This window comes from Palaemon carinicauda, chromosome 42 (genome assembly GCF_036898095.1).
Source record: "Palaemon carinicauda isolate YSFRI2023 chromosome 42, ASM3689809v2, whole genome shotgun sequence".
Classification (NCBI taxonomy): domain Eukaryota; kingdom Metazoa; phylum Arthropoda; class Malacostraca; order Decapoda; family Palaemonidae; genus Palaemon; species Palaemon carinicauda.
In genome coordinates, this window is record NC_090766.1 from 60,659,135 (window position 1) to 60,681,721 (window position 22,587).

Consider the following 22,587-nt stretch of genomic DNA (forward strand, 5'->3'; position numbering starts at 1 on the left):
CCTGTTGTCTCGAAAAAGGTCCCTTACATATTCCTCCCAACATTTCAAGACATCTTCAATCTCCATCAAAATTACTCTTATCTCTGCCACCTCATTTTAAGGCCAAAATTGATATTACAGTAATTTAGTCTTCCTAGGAGTTTTGCCCCTCCTTCTTTGGACAGGGATTCTGAAAATAGTTTTATTTAGTTGAGCTTAGAGGAATATTTGACTAGAACTGCTGATAATAGATGTACAGTACTGTACTAAATTTCTTTAGTGAAATTCATTTTCATATAGACTAATATAAAAAAACTGATGAATATTAAAAGAGCTCATAGTTCAATCTCATGCCACTTTAGGCTTGGTCTTCCTTAGCGTAATCAAGAGTCAAAGTAGCATACATATCAGAGCAGTAGCTACTTTACTTTTGTTAAAAGATTGTTGATAGAGAACTAACTGTTTTTGCTAATCGTTAAGGAGAGCCTTGTATAACTAGATTTTGTATTGCCTTGATTCAATTGTAATTTTTCTGTAGTGTGAGAGATAGAGGGAATGTTATTTTTTGTTTGTTTATTACCTTCCTTTCCCCTTTGAAGTGTGTTATTCAGTATTTTCTATTTGAAGGTAAGATTCTTATTATGAACTGGATTTTTAAGATTAAATTGATTATTTCTTTACTAGTCCCCCCTACCCAGGCAATAAATTCCGTTAGTGTTACAATAATTCTGATTCTTTGTTGTCGGTGTTCTCTTGGATATCTCTGTTTTTCACTCGCCTCTTGGTACATGGCAGCTGGGTAGGAGAGCAGTGGTCCTTCGGAGGTTTGGGGAGATCGGATGGTGGCGAGCAAAAATTTAATTTTTTATTCAGAGGTTGTCAAGATGTTACTTTTTAAAAGATTACTGTATTCTATTCAAAGGCAAGTATGGAAATAATTGATATCAGTTGAAAAATATATATGATTAATAGTAAATGAATAACTAATAAATGTCACTAAATAAACAAACAAATAATTATTCTTGCTTGTTATATTATAAGATTTAAAAGTTATTGAAACGTAAAAAAAAAACAATACAAAAACAAATGAAAATAGATGCATTTGCATTGGACTTTTTTAATAAGTACTGCATGAGCAGTTTTTATATTCGCTCCGCGGGCCTTTTTTTCAGCTTTATAAGTCTTTTACCTTGTAACATGAAATAAAGTATTGTATCAAAGCATTCTGATGGAGATGTATTCAATTTATCAGGGGTTACCTTCTTAGAAAGCATAATTATATATTTAATAATAGAACTTAATAGATAATAAATTCTACTGTCATGTACAGTAATGTGCGGGTATTATTTTTGAGATTTTTCACTTTTACTGTAGTCAGTCTATATTAGTGACATACCTGTACTCTTATTAGAGGCCACTACTGTAAGTACAGTTGCTTGCTCTAACTATTTTACAGGAATATTTTTTTCCCATCACCCTCATATGATTAAACCCTTTTGGGAGTTCTACAAAGTTCTAAAGTATCCATGAAGCGGGAAGCCGTATAAAAGACAGTAATAAGATTACAGTACATGTACTGTAATAACTAAGGAAAAGAGCTGTATCTTATAATTTATTTTAATAATTCTTTCTGTCAAAAATCATCTTAAAGTTGACTTGTATTAAGCAAAACCACCACAAAGCTAGGAGCATCTGTATCTTGAAGATAGATTAGTATTTTGTAAATGTTCATAATTGTAAATGCACAATTGATAACAGCATACTATATTTTACATATTAAATGCTTTTATCTTGCCAAGATGTCAAGGCTTTTAATTATCTATTCCAATTTTGCAGAGATTGATAGACAAGACCAAAGTTACATGTGTGCGATGGATACCGGGATCACCTAATCAGTTTTTAGCAGCACATAGTAGTGGTCATATGTACACCTATAATGAAGAGCTTTTATGTGGTGTTGACAGACCTCATTATCAGCTTTTCAAGCAGGGTGATGGCTACTCTGTATATACTTGTAAGACCAAAAGCACCAGAAACCCTCTGTATAGATGGGTCATTGGTGAAGGTAGCATCAATGAGTTTGCCTTTTCACCGTGCTCAAAATACTTGGCTGTGGTATCCCAGGATGGTTCCTTAAGAGTGTTTAATTTTGACACTATGGATTTGTTGGGTAGTGCGAGAAGTTATTATGGTGGATTATTGTGTGTTTGTTGGTCCCCTGATGGCAGGTATGTTGTGACTGGAGGGGAGGATGACCTTATAACGGTGTGGTCGTTTCAAGAAAAGAGAGTAGTCGCCAGAGGACAGGGCCATAAAAGTTGGGTGACTGTTGTAGCATTTGACAATTTTACTACTTTGTACAGTGAACTGGATGGTTTTGATATGTGCAATGAAGACTCTAGCAAGCATAATAGCTTGACAAATGATGTTAGAGGGAATAAACCTAATAACAGTGCACCAAATTCAATGCCAAATTCGAATCGAAACTCTTTTGCCTCAGATGGATTAGGGTTGAATGTAATAAGCTATAGACTTGGCTCTGTTGGCCAGGACACTTTTTTGTGTTTGTGGGACCTAAAAGATGATGTATTAACACAGCCATATAGACGACCAAGATCGAGTACAGTTGTAAGTAGTAGTGGGGGAGGGAGTGGAAGTGGAGGAAGCCTTCATACGGGACATGTGGCCAATGCTAAGTGTAATAACGTAAAAGAGTCTTCGGTTGGTAGTGATTCTTCACATCACTCGCACTCCACAAACTCGTTAACGGCAAAGCTAGCAAATCTTAACTTTGGTGAGAAAAAAGACAAGGAAAAGTTGGACAAAGACCATAAAAGAAGTTTGAGCCTAGCACCAAAAAACTCTACCCAAAACTGTAAATCTTCTATTAGTAAAAATCAGGTTGGAGGCTCCATGTGTTTATCTGATGAAAATTTTAAATCAATGGGTACTTCATTGTGTCCACGCTTAGACGAGTGCCCTGTGATAGAACCCATGATTTGTAAAAAGATTGGCCATGAGCGACTCTCAGGCCTAGTGTTCAGAGAAGATTGTGTTGTTACGTCCTGTCAAGATGGCTGTGTACTCACCTGGTGCAGACCTGGCAAACAGGTAAGTGATTTGATTGGCTGAAGCTCTTTTTTTTTAAAGTTATGACTGCATGTGTATTTGTATATCCAGTAAGTGATTTATAGTAATGTTTAACCCTTTTACCCCCGGGGTATTTGGAAATTTCCAACCCTTAACCCCCAAGGGGTTATTTTTTTCCCAGCACATTTTGCAGTATATTTTTTTTAAATTGCTCTAACAGCCTTAATTTTTGTCATAGAGAGGTCAGGTTGGTCTCATTCTCTTGGAAAATGCCTGAATTTTCTCAAAAAATTATCAAAAAATATGAAAAACAAATTTTTATAGCATTTTTTTGCAAGGACGTACCGGTACGTCCATGGGGGTAAAGGGATGGCTTTTGTGAAACGTACCAGTACGTCCTTTGGGGTAAAAGGGTTAATACAATTTATTCTAGTTCGTTTTAGGCTTCAAATTAATTTATGGTACAGACACTGTACTTGATCAAGGATACTTAAGTGTAATCTGTTATATTGAGGTCTGTTGAATTTAGGTAATTTCAAGTCAACAGGATTTGATACAGAAGGGCTTGAATTGTTTTTAGTCAAACTGGGGAATTGATGTCAGTTATAAAAGTCAATTTTTTTTTCATTTACACTACAAACCTTTCATCTCACTCTAGCATTACTGATTAGTACAGTGCAGTGTTAATAGATGATTGGAATTAATTAGTAAATAATTGAAGTTTTTCTATTTTCTTCAGATTGATTTCTTTATAAAGGACATTTGCAATAGTCACTGTCATATGCATAATTGTCATATTTCCACACGTAATACAAACCTTCAACCTTTAATAGGAGTATGACTGCAGCGAAGCTAGCGGTTACCGCTAAACCCCGCCCACCTGAAAGATAGCGCTACTTCCACTTTGACTACGACTGCTGTTCTGTACTGATGTATTTCTGTGTTGTACTTTGGCATGGTTTGTGCATTTGCTTTTTATTTCCAAATTGGTGTATGCTTGTATTTGATAATGTAGGCTTCATGGATGTGGCCAGTACATGAGTAAGCTGGAGGTCAACTTATCATTTGTGTAGTTTTTGCAGGGGGCATGACTGTTCACAGGATTCCCTGTGTTCTAAGTGTAGGGAGTGACCTCATGTACAGTGGACTGAATTTATCAAGAAGAGGAAAAAATACGACGAAGAGAGATTGGTCAGAGTCGGTCTTGCCCTTGTTATCGTTGATGCCCCGTCAGCGGAGAACTTGTTGTCCTAGCATACGCTAGATCCCAGAAGTCTTTATGTTGTTTACTTGTAGAAGAGAGCTGTGTTGTGAAACCATGGACATGTCTTTGCCTGCTGCCACAGAGGAGCTTGTAGCAATGTCTCCGAGTGCACCTTGGAAATCCTCGATTTCTATGAAGGAGAAGCATGGCCACACTCTTACCTTCTTATTTCCATGATGAAGAACTACATACCATCAGGAAGAAAGCGTTCTCTGAGGCACAAGACAACTGATATGGACGAGTCTCTTAGGGACTCCTCTTGGTTCCTTTGCATGTCTTCATGGGAGGAGCGGTGCTGTACTGAAACCATAACTCCTCTAGGGTTTTTGGGCACATGTACTTGCCTCAAGTACCAAAGTTTGCCTGAGAATTGGCACGAGCTTTACTGGTCAGGACGTTACATGTAGTCCCTCTCCTTCCCAGGGACATTACCCCTATATCTCGTTGATTCCTTCAAGACACGCATGACATATTCAAACAAAAAGGATCTCCCAGTACTTTATCAAAGGCCTGTCCGGACACTCACGATAGTTTTACTGGCTCCCACAAGCAAAGAATCCCTTATTCACGTGGACACAAAGAACCCTGTTCATGCTATGTGTTCATCAATGTCGCCTGAAGGAGCTACCCCCTCTCGAAAAGCTGAGAAGTCGCGTACGAAGAAATGGTCTCCATTTGATCACGAGCGACAAACGCAATCACCGAGATGTCGGAAATGTTCTGAAAGTCTTATGATCATCATTGCAGAGGCAATCTTATTAATCTCAACACTCATTAGCACCTTCACGAGCCTGATCACATATGAGGAAGAGATCTTCTCATTGTGCTTCACAACTTGCACGATCACCATGTGCGTTGCCTTGTGCGTGTGCTTCACGCATACAGTAATGCCTCATAACATGAAATTAATTTGTTCTGGAGTCGCTTTCGTTTCATGAAAATTTCATGAGTCACATTTTACATCTAAATCGCCTAATTTGCTCCAAACCCTACAAAAACACATTAAATTTGATAAAAAAAAAGCTACAATATAACCACAATGAAATACTGTACAGCCAAATACATTTGAATAATTAAATATACCTAAACTAACTGTTAATACCTGTAAATTAAGTATTTATTAGAATATAATGCTATAATAAATGGAAAATCATACAATACATACAGTACAATACTGTACACATGCAAAATATACACTACCATATGTATTGTACTATTATAGTTACTCTTACAATATAGAGATACATTTTCGATTGTGAACAACCAATTTTCTTTCTTTATCTTTAATGGTGACTATTTTATTCTTGGCCTGGTTAGCAAATCGCTTTTCTTATCATGAAACATTTTTTGCAATGTGAGTCAGAAAAATCTTAGCACTCGTTTCGCAGTGTGAAAATTTCGTAAGTAGATTCTTTCGTGAAGAGAGGTATGACTGTATGATTAATTTCCACAAGTATGATAATCCCAGTGTACATTTCATTCCGTGCTATGGTCGGCTGAGAACATATTATCTCCTGCGGATGCTAGACCTTCAATTAGCATACAATCATCTTCTTGCTCATGATCGCCAACATTTAACAACAACCGACACACGCATGATCACTGGTACGAGAACAAACTCGATTGTTACCTCAATCGCATTCTTTTGTAACTGTATGAGTTCTGGCTCTTACACATTCACCTACTAAGGATAAGTCTCCTAAACATGTCAAGTGTTTACGATCGCCAACTCGTGAACCATTGGGCAGTAAATTAACAAAATCCCGATATTCTCGTAGTCTGTCCTCATGGATGGAGTCATCGCAGATAAAGTGATTCCTCTCTTAGCTATAGATCTCTAGTGGAGAAGTCTTCCTCTTCCGTGGGAAGACCCATCAGGTGAGGTCTCCCGTATGCAAGCCTGACCATCACTTGTTTATTCTGATCACCAAAACTCGCAACCTATGCCCGGCTAGACTGGTATGTCTAGTGACACTTCTAGGTGACATCCAGGATGAGCTCTTGACGCTCTCCAAAGTGGGAAGAATCTCTCTCTTGATGAGGAAGTTCACATCGTAGCCCTTCATTCAAAGGGAGACATTCTGAACGCTTGGATAGTTTATCGTCTCTCTCTCCTACACGCTCTTTGGAGACCATGACCCCTAGTGTCTCCTCAATTTCAGAGAGTTAGAGAACACAGGGCAATGAGGCCCTGTACTCCAAATGATAATCCCCAATCTCTTCTTCCTCGACTGAGTATAGACTAGGTGCTGGCCTCAGTTCATAGAGATGACACTCCAAACAGCTGAAGGAATCCAGGCTTGTTCCAGTTGAACTCTCCCTCCAGGGAGGAGACAGAGTCAGGATCAACCTTCCTCAGTGCCTTACCCTTATAAGGGTTTAATGACATTGAGAGGTCTCCATGGAATCTGTGAAGGGTAGGATGATGGAAATTGATTGATACTTCGGCAACCTTCAAGGTTCCAGACCTTCTGTGGTTGATGCTTGCTTGTGACATATTAGTCAGAATGAATTCACAGGGCACCGAGCTCCTGCCTCCAGTTCTTTCTCGACAGTGTAAGTTTTGTGTGATGGAGGAGGCACTCCCTTCACCTCTTGTGATTGATCCAGTAACGAAAGCTGACAAGAGGTTCTGCTTTTGAAAAACTGATATACGAGGGCACTTCATTCTCAGCCGGTGAGTCTACAGCTGCAGCTATGGCCAGCCTGCAAGCTTCGAGCTGTATCAACCACTGGTTTAGAGTGATAACATACTTCAACTTCATCTTGGGGTCTATCTGTTACCAAGGCAAAGAAAAACTACACTGGCCTGGTTCTGTCAAGGGCGAAGCTGGTCACTTACCTGGCACATCAGTCAGCAGCATGCTTTTCCAGTTAAGTGGGACAAGATGCAGCTCTCTTCTTCAGGAATGCTTCCTTGATCCTAAACCTGTCTGAATACCATTGAGAAGTGGAGAAAGGAGATTCATGACTTCTTTCTCCACAGAGCAGCACCTTTTAAGGACCATGTGCCTTCTATGATAATTACTCCCAAAGTTTATTTCTTCTGGGGTTCATTATTAATCTACAGAAGTCTTTTCGCGGAGAAGAGATGAATGAAGTATCTGTGAATGTTGAAAAATGTGGCAGCAGTGATTCTTCCTATTAGACGATTGCATCAAAAGACTCAAGCGTTGTAGTTCAAGCGTTCCTGACTGATAACTATTTCCGCCAGAGCATTGGCAATGTCTTGGACATATTTTGTCACTGGAGAAACTGGTCATAGACCTCTCCACCAGAAGTTGCATCAATGTCAAGTGACACTGATTAGCAACCTCCAGTCCTCCTTACCTTCAGGCTCCAGTTGAACAAGAGGTGTTACACAATCTCTGGTGGTGGCTGAACAGCAAAATTCTCAACAAAGGAGTTCCACTCAATTCAGCACATCCAGAGATGCTGCTGTTCACAGACACATCCAAGGAGGAACCAGATTACCTCAGGACTGTGGTCCAAAGACAGAAGGAGCCTGCACATAGTGTTGGACATGTGAGCAGTGCCCTAGTTCAGCAATCTTTCCAACAAAGTTTATGGTACTCAGTAGCATTGATGAGTGACTATACTACTGTAGTAGCAAACATCAACAAGCAAGGAGGGACTGTGTCCCAACTCCTTTGCAAACTGGCAAAGCAGGTACTCACTTGGGAATGCAACAACACAGTAGAGCTGTCAGCAATGTACATTCCAGGCAAGAAGAATGCCCTAGTTGACTTGATTGGTTGTCAAGGAAAGGTAGTAGGAGCAAAATGGTCCCTACTACCCTGCGTGTTAGAAAGCATTCTTTTTTTTTTTTGGCACCCAAAAGATACACTTGTTTGTCACCCTGCTGAACAAGAAGTTGAATGTGTTCTGTTTCCCAGTCAGCAGTGATGGAAAATGCTTTCCAACACTCTTAGGGCAACATGGACACTTACCTCTTTCCACTCTCTCTTTTTTTTTTTTCTCTCTCTCTCTGATACATCAAATACTGTAGTGGGGAAGGTGCAAAAACCTAGAATCCCACCATCTATTAATCGTAAAAGAGAGAGACCTCCATCTCTCTCAGCACCCTCCATTAGAAACATTAAAGTTATGACATCAAATAAATTTGATGTTTTGTCTGTTGATGTTTCTAATGAACCAGAAGATAAATTGAATAAATCAGAAATTCAAGTTGAGGTCCACCATCCGCCTCAACAAATAGATCAAAAGGACAAGAAGAAAAACACAAACGTAAAACCCAATATATCAAAACCATCTCTGAAGAAACCTACGGGTAATAATGTTAGTTTAAAAAATGCTAATGCGAAGACCTCATCCAAGATGTCTTCCAGAAATATTCCATAGTTTTCTACTCCATTTTGCAATGGAATTGTCAGGGTTTAAGGGCCAAATATGAAAAACTTAAGATCCTAATTCGTGAACATTTCCTTATAATTGTATGTCTACAGGAAAGTAAGCTTGTTGCTAACACTCCTAGTCCTCGAGAGTATGTTAACTATAGAACACCATATAATCAACAAGCAGGGAGCCATGGCGGAGGTCTCATGTACGTTCGTCGAGATGTTCCCCAAATACCTTTGTCTATTCGTACACCCCTGCTGGCAGTGGTTGTACAAATTGATATAGGGAGAAAATATACAATATGCTGTCTGTACTTACCTCCAAATCTAAATGATGATACTTTATTTGATGATTTAGTAGAGGTCATTCAACAACTCCCTCAACCTTCTCTGTTACTGGGAGATATGAATGGTAGACATTCTTTATGGGGTGATGTTTTTGCAAACACAAGGGGCAATATTATTTCATTAATTGTGGAGAGTGAGGATGTCGGACTCCTTAATACAGGAGAGCCCAAGCACTTCCATGTTCAGACATGTACCTTGTCATGCATTGACCTTTCAATTGCAAGCTCTAACTGCCTTCTTGATTTCGATTGGAGGACATTAAATGGTTGTCATACTAGTGATCATGCACCAATCATTATAAACACCAGCAAGGGTCCGCCTTTACAAAGATTGCCTCGATGGAACCTTGACAAGGCAGACTGGGTTAAATTTCGTGAGCTAAGTGAAATCGAGGGGAGTGCAGAACAGTTTGAAAGTTTTGATGATGCCATAGACCTATTGAATGTAACTCTCCATACAGCAGGAATCAATTCGATCCCCAAAACCACAGGATTATTCAAACGACGACCAGTCCCGTGGTGGTCTTAAGAACTAACAGCCTTGCACAGATCCACCAGGAAATCTCTTGACTAGATTGCGTAGACGCCGTACAGATGAAAATTTGATAACATACAAAATGTGTAGAGCACAGTTCCATCATGCCATGAAAGAAGCTAGACCCCAGTCTTGGGTGTTGTTTGTTTCCTCCATTAACAGTAGAACACCACTATCTTCTGTATGGAGGAATATAAAAAAAGATTGCGGGCAAATTTGCCCCAAACCCACCACCAGTGTTGAAAGTGAACAATCAGTATGTGACAGAAGCAAAAGATGTTAGCAATGCCCTGGCTGATCATTTTTCAAATGTATCATGCAAGTGTGTAGCAGCTCCTGGCCACCAGTATAGGAGCATTGAAAAGAAAATTTTTAATCTTGCAACAGGAAGGGAAGAATTATATAATTCTCCTTTTACTGAATGAGAACGTGATTCCGCACTTGCTACTTGTAACGATACAGCCCCTGGACCTGATGGAATTCCATATGCAATGATCAAAAATGTACATTTTAATACAAAGTTATTTAATTTTAGCATTATCAATAGAATATGGCATGATCATAGTTACCCAAGTGTTTGGGAAGTAGCCATTATTTTAGCCTTTTTAAAACCCGGTAAGGACAATTTTTTAGCAGCAAACTACCGACCTATTGCATTGACATCTTGTCTATGTAAAATCATGGAGAAGGTGGTCAATGCAAGGCTATTGTGGTACCTTGAAAAGAAGGGTAATTTGGTGGATTCAGAAAAATGAACTCAACGACTGATGTGTTCATACGATTTAGTCCTCTATTTGTGAAGCCTTTGCTCCCAAACAGCACCATGTGACAGTCTTTTTTTTACCTTGAAAAGGCATATGATACCACATGGAGATATGGTATACTTAAAAAAATTCATGAATTGAGATTAAGAGGAGAGCTACCACTATTTATTCAAGTCATTTCTTTTACATTGAGTTTTTCAAGTGAGAGTGGGGGAAACTCTATCAGAGAGTAAATGTCAGGAAGGAGTAGTTCCTCAGGGTAGTGTGCTGAGTGTAACCCTGTTTGCGCTAGCAATTAATGGGATATCCTCAGTAATTCCCTGGGATGTTCTCTCAACATTATTTATGGATGATCTCTCCATATCATATGCTGGAGCTAGAATAGCAATGGTTGAGAGAAAAATACAACTCACAAGTGACAAAATTATCCAGTGGGCCGATATGAATGGATTTAAGGTCTCGACAAGTAGAGCTACTATTGTCCATTTCTGTCGTATTCGGGGAGTACATCCAGACCTGGATATATGCAGTAAAGATCAACGGATCCTATGTGTAAGTGAAGCTAAATTTTTAGGTTTGATATTTGATTGTAGGCTTACATGGGTTTCTCACTTGAAAGCGTTAAAAGCTAAATGTCTTGAGGCTCTGAATCTTTTAAAAGCATTGTCACATACATCATGGGGGCCAGACTGCAATACTATTTTAAAATTATACAAGGCCTTGATTTTTTCCAAAATTAGTCATGGATGTGAAATATACTCCTCAGCCACCCCAAGCTGGATAAAGATATTAGATTCAATACATCATGCTGGTATTAGATTGTCCACAAGACCGTTTAGAACCTCACCTATCCCAAGTCTTCTTGTTGATGCTGGAGAGTTATCTCTAGACCTTTACCGAATGTCTTCTATTATTCGGTATTGGTTTAGATCGCAACGACTCCCTAATTCTTTAGCCTTTCAGACTGCAAGCCTTGTAAGGCACTCAACATACTTTGAGTTGCACCCAAAATCTCCTCAACCTTATGGGTTTCCGGTGAAACAATTTTTAAACAGTCTTGATATGATTAGAATTGAGGTGCTTCCATTTAAGTTATCATCAATGCCTCCATGGAAATTACCTGAAGTATCTTTTTGTAAATACTTTATTGAAGTTAAGAAGAATATGACTGACTAGGAATCCAGGTCTCTTTTTATGGAACATGTTGCAGAACATAGGGGATCGACTTTTATATATACTGATGGCTCCAAATCTGATGCTGGCACTGGATTTGGAGTACATAGTAATGGTTTTAATTGTAAAGGTGCACTTCCTCTAACAACTTTTATATTTACTGCCAAACTGTATAGCATACTAACCTCTATTTAGAAAATAGTGTTGGAAAAGGAGGGTAATTTTTCAATTTTTAGTGATGCAAGGAGTGTCTTTCAAGCTTTAGAAGTTTTTAATTTTAGTAACCCTCTGGTTTTAAAGATTTTAGAATGGCTTTTTATTATTGGATGGAGAGGTATAATGGTTCGATTTTGTTGGGTTCCAGCACATGTAGTGTGTCGGGGAATGAGAAGGCAGATTTACTGGTGAAGAATGCTGCATCCGAGTTGCTACCAAGAAGGTATCCCATTCCCTGTAATGATTTCCTATCTAACTTCAAGAAATTTTTTAATGAATGTCAACAGCACTGGGATAGTCTAGATGGCAATAAAATGAGAGAAGTAACAAATGTCATATATCCTTGGAGGTATAACATGATACCCCGAAAATGGGAGACGACTCTTTGCCGTCTCCGTATTGGTCACACTCGGTTGACACACGAGTTTCTCCTGAAGGGCCAACACCAACCATGTAGCGACGACTGTTTAGTACCTTTAACAGTGAGGCATTTGTTGACCAAATGCCCTATTTATAACAACTAAAGAAATAGATATCTGTTTGAGGCTCGAAGTGAGGATGGCAGGTTCATCCTTGCCAAGATTCTTGGACATGATGTGTCCTACTATGCGAGGGGCATTTTTAGATTTATTTTAGAAGAAGGTCTTCTAAAAACTATTTAACTTCTATGATGATATTCAACTTTTATGGTTTTAATTGAATCTTCTATTAATTTTTATATAAGATAAATGATATTGGCATCAATGACCTTAGATGTCAGGATGCCTGAAAACTTTAAATTAATCAATCAACCCCAGGGTAGAGTCGTTCTCCATTTTTTCCCTTCTGGATGTGACGAGCGATTGGTATGACCTCCTTCTCTTTCCTCGTAGGATGCTGCAACTCTACCTAAAGAGAACCTATTGCTTCAGACCAGAGAATAAGAGGTTGTTCCTCAGCACTGGTAAGGTAAAGAAGCCTGTCTCCAAGAACATGGTCTCCCTCTGGCTTTGTGAGACTATCAAGTGCATGCACTTCACTTCTTGGGAGCCTTGAGTGTTTCATCTAAAGCACGAGCTCACAAGGTCAGAGGAATCGGCTCCACCCGTGCCTTCAAGAAGAATCTCTCCTTGGCTCATGTGCCGAAGGCAGGAGGCGCACCAGACAATCTTCACTGCCCACTACCTGTGGGAGCACATCCACGAGTTCCTGGTTGCATTCTCCTGTGGACTGGTGATAGCTGCTCCATTACTGGACAAGAAGCATCTCATCTTATATCGCAGTTGCAACTTTAGTTCCAAGAATGAAAGGTAATATAGTACAGTACAGTACTGTAATGTCTAACCATTTTCCTCCCCTTCCCCTCCCTATGGATTCAGCAGTCAGGCTATTTTGCAGCTGGACTGGATTAATGTTGCAGGTGAGCTACTGAACAGTACTTTTTATTTATATTTTGTTAGCATTGAAGTATAATCCCCCCATTCTGTATGAGGAGAAGGATGAATGTTTTGCATACCCATTTCTCATGTCTATACATTCAGACTTGTATCCGGAAGGATATAGATTCTTCTAAGACTATCCACTAGTCCCTAGTGGAGGCCTGACCTAACATCTGCAATATCCCTAAGCTCAGTTAGTTAGGAAGTTAACAGGAGTCATTACTTATGCTCCTTTTCTTTGATCACAGTACATTGACAATTCTTTGGTCAGTAAACCAGCCCGTCGGGTTATAGGGGCTTCTATTAATATTGTAAGGTGTATGTTACATAAAGGAACAAGTCACAAATTTTCTAATTGATTTGTATTTTTTTCTAATTACAAATCCAAAACCTATTAGTTAAACTGACTGCCTCAACCACCGCACAAGTCCTAGGTCAAAGGTCGTAGTGAATGTCGCTCTACCTGATGGGTGGACAGGGTTGACTTGTCATTCAGCAGTCACCTTTTAACACGTTATGAGCTTGACGGCCATTCCATTTTCATTGTTCATACTCCTGTTAAAGGTCTCATGTTTGTATGGTTAGGAAAAATACAAATTCATTAAAAAATTAGTGATTTTTCTCTAGACTAATATATGATGGAAATGTATGTGCCGTTTAGCACTATTTTTACATTTTACCTAATTTTACATTTTGTCCAATCGTTTAGTTGCTGAGGTTTTTTTTTACTTGTTACATTATCAGGATTGCAATAATCTATTACAACCTCTATTATTATATTGTCAGGATTACAATTACCCTTTAATAATTACAACTTTCATTATTATAGTCAGGATTGTGAATATTTATTACAAACTTATTTCTATATGGAGTGAAATAGTAGAGGATGTGAGGCTTTTTCTCAAATTTAGCGTGATAGTCATACTTGAAATTCCTTTATATACAAGACTTAGGAGTATTTTATTTATTATATTTTTACTACCATGAATGGACAAAGTATGAACTGTGGTGATATAGAATATTGATTACATTATTGTTTTTTATTCCTTTAGGTCTTATGCCTTTATTGTAACCGTATGTTGGTAAATGAAACACCTGAGTTCATTTTCCTAAGAAAAATTGTCTTGAAAAATCACCTTGTGCTTTGTAGGGTCAATGTCAAGTTAAGTCCACGGGTTTCGAGCAAGTGGTAGTTTCAGAGATGTGGTGCCCCGTAAACAAAACTTGGAGTACCCCAGCAAAACCAACTCCTAGATTAATTTAGGAGTTATTAGTAACTACTTTGTGGTTATAAGTATAGTACTTAATGTTTAAGGTAATTGCACATACTCGTAGTCTTTTAATCATATAGGATATATCATAGACCACAATTAATAAATCCCACCATTAGACGTAAATGTAGATTAGAGTAATGTTTTCTTAAACACCAAATTAGATAACACTGTAGTTTGGAAAATGTCTTTTAAGACATAAAGTATGTAAATGAATATGAAAATGGTTTTTGATGTGCTGCATAATACAGATTCTGAATTAAATGACTTATAGAGATTAAAGAGAAAAAGTCTGCAACTACAAGTGAACAAGTGTCGTAATGAAGTACAATATCTCTTTGTAAATTGAATGTCCCCTACCCAGAGACTTAAACATTTGTAGGGGTTAGGTGGGAAACTCACCATAATGATACTCAAAGACCCTTGATTATCCTTATATACACCTGCAAGAAAAAATCTTTTGGATCTTAGCCTCGAGAGAAATGACTTATTTAGTTTTATAAATTTATTTCATAGGTATATATAACCAAATATAAAACAGTGCCCTGTTAAAACAAGAAAGTCATTATTACACAAGGGGGGAAAATTTATTCATATACTGTACCAGTACTGTACTAGATCAGTGTAAACTTCTATTCTCTGTTATATACCTTTGTATGCTGTGCTGTGTTTGGCTCTATACAGTAACTATGCTTTCAATGGTAATGAAATTATATTTCATTTATTAATTCTCCTTACATTTTAACAACCAATAACTAAAAGTCTCTCTCTCTCTCTCTCTCTCTCTCTCTCTCTCTCTCTCTCTCTCTCTCTCTCTCTCTCTCTCTCTCTCTCTCTCTTTTTTTTTTTTTGGAATGCATCATGAGTGAAATGTGTTTTTTTTTTTTTTTTTTTTTTTTTTTTGGAATGCATCATGAGTGAAATGTGTTAAGTTTTATTGTATGGTTAAACTACTGACAACCCCCATGTACTTTGTGCCTTGTGTAGAAGTAATGACCGCAGTTTTCCCGTCAAAACGAGTGTAGGTCGTAGGCTAAGTTTTCGAAGAAGAAATCTAAGAAGACTTCTTTAGCACCTTTCAAGGGACTTTATATTATTATTATTATTATTATTATTATTATTATTATTATTATTATTATTATTACTATTATTAACTAAGCTACAGCCCTAGTTGGAAAAGCAGGATATTACAAAGCCAAGGGCTCCAACAGAGAAAGCGGCCAGTGGGGAAAGGAAAAAACAAAGTACGAGAAGTAAAGAATATAAAATAAATTATATGAAGATCTATAACAATGTTGAAATACTATAGATCTCTCATATAAAAACTATGAAAAGAAAAATATGTGAACCAGATCAGCTGAAAAGCATTTGCAACTAGTTTTAATTTCTCAAGTTCCACTGATTCGACTCCCATATTAGGAAGATCATTTTGCAATCTGGTCACAGCTGCAATAAAATTTATAGAATACTGCATTGTATTGAGCCTTAAGATGGAGAAGGCAAGTCTTTATAATTAATTGGATGCCTAGTACTACATACAGGATGGTCCTGTCTAGGAATATCTGATAGCAGTGCATGGTCAGAATTATAAAAAAATATTCAAAATGCTTGAAGAGTTATTGAATGGCACTGCCTGAGATTAATATCAAGATCAGAAATAAAAGTTAATAAGACCATAAGATTTGGTCCTACAAATTAAAATGAGTCAGCAGCTGAAGACCCGACAGAAAAACTACTTGAAATAAGGTAGAATGAAAGAATAAAAAAGTTCCACATGATAAATTAATCCCTAAAAATCTCAAAACGTTCTTTGCAATAAGCCAATTTTATGTGCAGTTGAAGAAGAAACAGGTTGAATGTGTTGTACATAAGTAAATTTGCAATTGAGAATCACATCTTGAATATCAAATGCATTGTATATAGTTAAAGACACCTTGTCAAACATGTTGTTGTTGATGAGCTCCTATCCTTGGCATATTTAGAATCATAACTTTGAGTTTTGTTAAGGTTCAACCTCATCCCCCAAAATTTTCACCATGCATTAATTTTAGCTAGATCTCTATTAAGGGATTCAGCCACCATAGCTCAACTTTCAGAAGATGGAATTGATGCAGAGAAAGCAGCAGCTTCTGCATATGTAATGAGCTTATTTTATAGGTTAAACTGCATAACATGCATATATAGTGTGAAAAGTAACTGGCTTAGAACACTACCATGATGAATACCAGATATTACATTTCTATATTGAGTATAGTGCCCATGAACATCTGGTAATCTATCACTTAAAAATTTAATAATGATGCTAAGAAAAGACGTACATACTCTCATGTGTTCAAATTTAAAAACAAGAGACTCCTGATTAACACTGTCAAAGGAAGCACTAAATTCAAGGCCAACGATACAAATTTCCTGACCACAATCCAGGGATTTCTGTACAGCATTGGAAATTTTAAGGAGGGCATCACATGCTCAAGGCCTTTGCAAAAGGTACGGAAATTACCTTCAGCAAAATAATATATGACTTTACTAGTCACGGTTTGGACAAAAATACTAACTGATACTAACTAGTTTATTTATATACAAATCTGACATAAAGCCACTCATTGAAAATGGAAAGATTGCAGGAAACGTTTACATTTAAATGGGTACACGATTACAATCCAGATATGTTTCTGGAATATATTTTATTTACTGGAACAAAACCATTTGAAACTATTCAATTGAAAACTTTATTTTTTTTTTTATTAGATGTTGGTTTGTCTTAAAGATAAAGTACTATCATTCATGGAATAAACAAAAATATTTTTGACAATCATGTGTTTGTTGCAATTCTGTTTTCATGCTGTCCATTTGAGTTCATGTTTTGTTGACCAAAATCTCACTGTGAAACATGTGGTAATGGCTCTTAAAATACCCCCTCAAAGTGGAATGCTCCTGGGGTATGTATGGTGGTGTAAGCTTGTTCTTGATACCCAGATAGTACAGTACTACCTTCCAATGAAATTTCATAGCACTTCCATTTTCTGCTGTAGTATGCATGTGTGGATGACAGTGGAGGTTGGTGTGAATCTATTTTGAATCTTGGTCGAGGTGTATGTTTTTCTTTTTGGAAGAATTTCTTATGTTCTTTAAAGATGTCAGAGAGGATGGTGGGTTCATGTGAACATAGAATATGTCTGTGGGTATTGGTAATGATAGTTTGTACAGTGCCTTCACCAGTGAAGCATTGAGGGCTACCTATGGGGCTGTTCTCAGTCCTAATAGAATCCATTGTAAATATTTGTAACAAATCTTCCATCCTGACATTTTTCCTCGAGTGCTGCTTTAAGGGAGCGATGGAAATGCTCAACCGCATCTAGAGTTTACACTGACGTATGGTTTAAATTTGATATGAGGCTGGCAGCAAGGACACTCAAATAGGGCTGATGTGAAGTTAGCCCCACCCAATCACTATGTATTGGGGAACTCCATGTTTGCTGATCCAGTTGATTAGAGCTTTTGTGCAACTTTCTGCTGTCCGTTGTTTGACAGGTGTTGTCTCATGCCATCTGGTATGCCAGTCGGTGGTGGTGAAAAGGTGTCTATATCTTGGAGGGAGATTTGGGTCCCACAATGTTGATGTGAATATGAGGGCGGCAGCAATTGATTGTCTTGAATTCTCCATCCTGGATTTTGTGTGCCTTGTGGTCTTTGAGGTCTGACAGGAAAGACATTTGCTAGACCATTCTTGGTGAATGTCTTCAGTACCCTCCAAATGTATCACCCAGTTAGGAAGTGGGCAGTGGAATGACCTGAAGGGTGTGATGAATTAGGGGTGAGGTTGAAAACCTTCCTCATTCAAACTAATGGATGATAGGGGTGTGGATGTCTGGTATTCTTCTCCCAGGCAGAGGTCATGTCTTGGTCATATATCATTAAATCCCTCCACAACAGGGCGGGACTTTCCTGCCATAGGGGCTGTAGATCTTTGTCATTATTTTGGTTTATTCTATCTCAGGATTTAATATTTTAATTTGGATGGCATTAATGTTGTTTCTGGAAAGGGCCTCTATGATGTTGGAAGAGCCCTGATGGTGCAGGAATATTTTACGATCACCGATAGTTGCCGCTGTCGATGCATTGACCAGCAATCTTCGTTTTTGTGAACGCTTGCATCATTGGCGGATGGTCCATTTGCACCATAAATTGCCATTCCTGGGGCATGTCTGAAATTCTTAATAGCAATGGTGGACTACCAGTAATTGTTTGTTGAAGGTGGAGTTCTGCTAGAGATGACTTTTTGCTGAAAAATGTAGCAGTGAGCAGACGTCTGCAATGGGGTTTTTGATTTCTTGAAATGCAGTTTCTTGCTTATCTGACCCTCATAATATTTTGGTTTTCCTTTTAAGTGTTTGTATAAGGAAGAAATGATCCTAGTTGGATTGGTATAAAATGTTGATAGTAAATGATCATCAGCAAACTTCAGTGCTTAAATGTTTCCTGGCTTTGGAAAATCAGCAATGCCGTAGACCTTCGGTGGGGTTTAACACCTTCTGCATGTAGTTCATGACTGAGAAATTCTAACTTATTTTTTTGCCCATTTACACTTATCTTGTTGGACAATTAACCCATACATCGGGCCCCCCTCTGTGACAATATGATGTTTGATGTGGTTTTTAGTAGGACGTGAGGTCATGCTGGAGGTCGTTCTTGAATACTTTGGGAAATTCCTGAAGAAGGCGAGAGATTTCTGGTCCTGGCATGGAGCTTGTTGCTATCCTTGAAGTGATGAGGCTATAGAGGCTTCTTTCTGAATGAGTTACTGTCCAGATACGTTTACGTGTACGTCGTGTGTCTTCATGAAATCTGCTCCGAGTACAGTAATGTGAGGTCTGCACTGACGATTGTTCAACTGTATGGTTTGCCGGAGAATGCTACCTGCATGTTTCTGGTTCCATATATCTCTAACAAGGTGTTGTTTCTGGTTGGTACATGGAGGCTGTTATGGGCGGTACAATATTCAATCGTTCATTCATGGTGATGTAGAAACATGTAGGACTTTTTCCATTTCCTGAAAGAAGTTTCCCCATATGAGGCAATTACTATGGTTGTTGCTGTCAGTAATTTGTTGGGCTGCAGCAGGTTTTGACAGCATGTACTGTTGCTTGCGCTTTCAATCCTCACTACCAAATAGCCTTCTGAAGGAGCAAAGGCTGATTGGTTTGTGGAGCTGTATTCTCTGCCATGGTGGCTTCTTGATAAAATACTTGTTTCCTGAGTGGTCTACTAGAGCAGTGTACACTGATCTAGAAGTCCGATTTCTTGATCAAAAACCTATGGTTTCATCACCTAGTGTTTGAGAATGTTAACAGAAGGGTATATAATTTTTTTTTATATTGATTAGAAGTACAGTATGTAGGATAGCTAAACAAGACTGAAAATGAATGAATTTATTTTAAAGTATAGGTTTAAAATAATGAAAGACAAAAGCAGTAATATTTTGTTTATCGTAGTACTGTTGCTTACTAAAAACTTAATACATATACAGCATAAAAGAATATTACTCTGTATAATGACATCCTAAATATACTAATGTTATCTTTTAAAAAAATTACCCTTCTTTTAAGTCTTAAATCAAATTTGTTAAGGAGTTAGTTTACCTAGCGCTTAGTTTAATTTTATATTTTCTTTCTTTAAACCACATTTATTCATCAGGCTTAATTCTGGACATAAGTGGAACTGGTTTTAAAGTGGCTTTTTTTTTCTATAAATCATGTTGCAATATAATACAATGCATAATGTCCAAGAACCTTTTTGTGAAAGATATTCCCTAAGATCATAGGACATAAAAGTGCCTTGTGCTATCTTAATTTTATCTATCACCACCAAATTCACCCCCAACACCAACACCACACCCCAACATCAACACCACACCCCAACATCAACAGTTCCCTCAGAACCATCTCCTGAACAGGAGCAGCACCAAACCAACGACTCTGTCCAGTGGAATCATCCTTAGAGCCTTATAACTATGTCCTAACTTCACTGTCATCAGAAGTTATAAAAGTCTTCAGACACTGTTTGGTCCCATGTAAAGGATGTTCAGTCCTCTAACTGACCATAACATATGCATAACTTGTCACAGGTATATATATAAAAAAAACCAGACATTTCATGTGAGCACGGACTAGCTGTGTGTCGATTCGTTATTCGAGACCCTAGTTTTATGCTAAGGTGCAATTTTTTAATGATTATTTAAAAAAACACTTGACATTAGAGACGTCCATCGGTCGCTAGTTAAATTCTAGTCCCCTGCTCAAGAGATTACTGTATACAGAAATAGGAGGAAAAGTAGGCGAGATAGGAAAGGGAGTTGATATTGCACCATAAGCAACAAATTAAAAGGATTTTGACTACGGTAAAACCTATTTTTGGAGAAGTTCTGTGAGGTCTCCAAGGAAATATTGTCTGCCACTCTACGGCTAGTGTATCAGCATGGTCTGTGTGTGTAAAAGGGAGACCTCAAGTTTAGGGTAGCTAGAACTTGAACATGGCACAGCTAATGTTGAAATTCATCTACTATGGGTGATGTCATTACTACGTCATCACCTCATAGAAAGGAACCATCAATCCAGTTAAAGAGACAATGCTACAAGAACATTACTTGTGCCCAACCACCATTCCCAAGTGAAAATCAATTGCCCCACTCCCTTGCAGGAGGCTAGGGATGAGGGACGGTCCTGGAAACCTTACAGCACCTCCCCAAAAATATGTTTTTCCTTTGTCAGAACCACCTTTTTATGAGGTTAATGTGCTGTGTTGTCTCCAAAGACTAGTACCAGAGCATTGACAAGTAAACTTCTGCACCATCGAGGACAACCATTTATGACCAAGCTGTACATACAACATATGAATATGTTTCCATGGATAAGAATAAAAACTAACAAGTCTGACTCTTACCTCATAAGGTATTATTGAAGAATCCTTACTGGATGCTTGTCATTCCGCTTCTCCTGAAGGTCTTGGCTGACTTGTCCTCTCCAGTCTACCCCTGTGGGGATCACGAATGCAGCAAGTATCACACATGACTATTGTAATGCTAGGATTTATTTCAGGTAGTGTTTAATGAACATCCTATGTCCAAAGCAACCTGTAAAGCTCTGGATGTCTTGAAATTACATATTAGCAATAAACTGTAGCGAAGAAGCCATTTCTCTCAAATCTTGGGTTTTAGGAATGGAGACAGGATCAGTTTTATTAATTAGGTCATCAAAATATCGTTAATCCACATTGATAGGATCTTTTTGGTCTGTGTATTTTGAAACAAGCTACCACCTTAGGATGTGGATCTCTATAAATATAGTTGTAAGGAAGACACCGAACAGAGGTTATTATCTCCCAACTAGAGCTGAAATGTAAACCGGATCTTGTCGCTGAATAAGTTTTGGCTTGAAATAGAAGACCTGGAATCAGGATTAGAAGATGACCAGGGATTATTGTAATGAATTCTGGGCCCTCTGAAAAAGCCACAAGTTCACATTCTCGCTTCAGAAGCTAAATCTATTAGAAATATGTTTTTTTGCAAGAGTTCTTTAAGGGAAATGGAGGAATTATTCAACTTAGCCAAAAACTTGAGCACCATATTCGGAGACCAAGATACAACAGGAATTGGTGGAGATGGTCTATGCAAAGCAAAAGACTTGGTGATCTTATGTAACATGCCGAGTCTATATCCACGTCAAAATCGCACTTGAGAGGTTCTGTCAATGCCGATTTATATGACAAGATAGTTGATGACTGGAACTTCTAATCATCAAAGAGATGGACCAGAAAGGAAGCCAAGAAGTCCAGGGTCATCTGACATGGTGACTTGCTCCTTAGGAAAGCCATCCAAACTTTCCATACAGGTTGGTATTGTCTTGTGGATGAAGACCTCAACTCAACAAATAATTCTAAGATGTAGATTATCCCTCTTGTAAGTATGGGAGAGAAAATCCAAGCATGAAGGTTCTGGGTCAGAAAGGAGGAAGTAAAGATAGTCTGACTTCCTACTTTTTGATACACCTGTGGAGATTAAAGTTGACGTAGTCTTAGTCGCAGGTGGTGAAGCGGTGGATACCATGGACTGTTTGGCCAAAATGGAGCTATTATCAAAGTTATCCCTGAAATGTTCTTGAAGGATATTCAGAGTTT

The 22,587-nt window shown here is 38.1% G+C and overlaps 1 protein-coding gene across 3 annotated transcripts in view; it reads left to right on the top strand.

Annotated features, from left to right (window-relative positions):
* The window catches only part of LOC137632760 (WD repeat-containing protein 20), a 94,630-nt gene that overhangs the window by 67,739 nt on the left and 4,304 nt on the right, over positions 1-22,587 (top strand). For 2 of the 3 annotated variants that reach the window (XR_011042116.1, XR_011042115.1), the window contains exons 3-4: positions 1,816-3,090; positions 14,295-14,459. Coding sequence is in view for 1 of the 3 variants with exons in the window: in XM_068364838.1 (XP_068220939.1) it covers positions 1,816-3,090 (1,275 nt within the window). In the remaining 2 variants the exon portion in view is untranslated. The remainder of the gene's footprint in view (positions 1-1,815; positions 3,091-14,294; positions 14,460-22,587) is intronic. The other variant, XM_068364838.1, reaches the window with a different exon arrangement.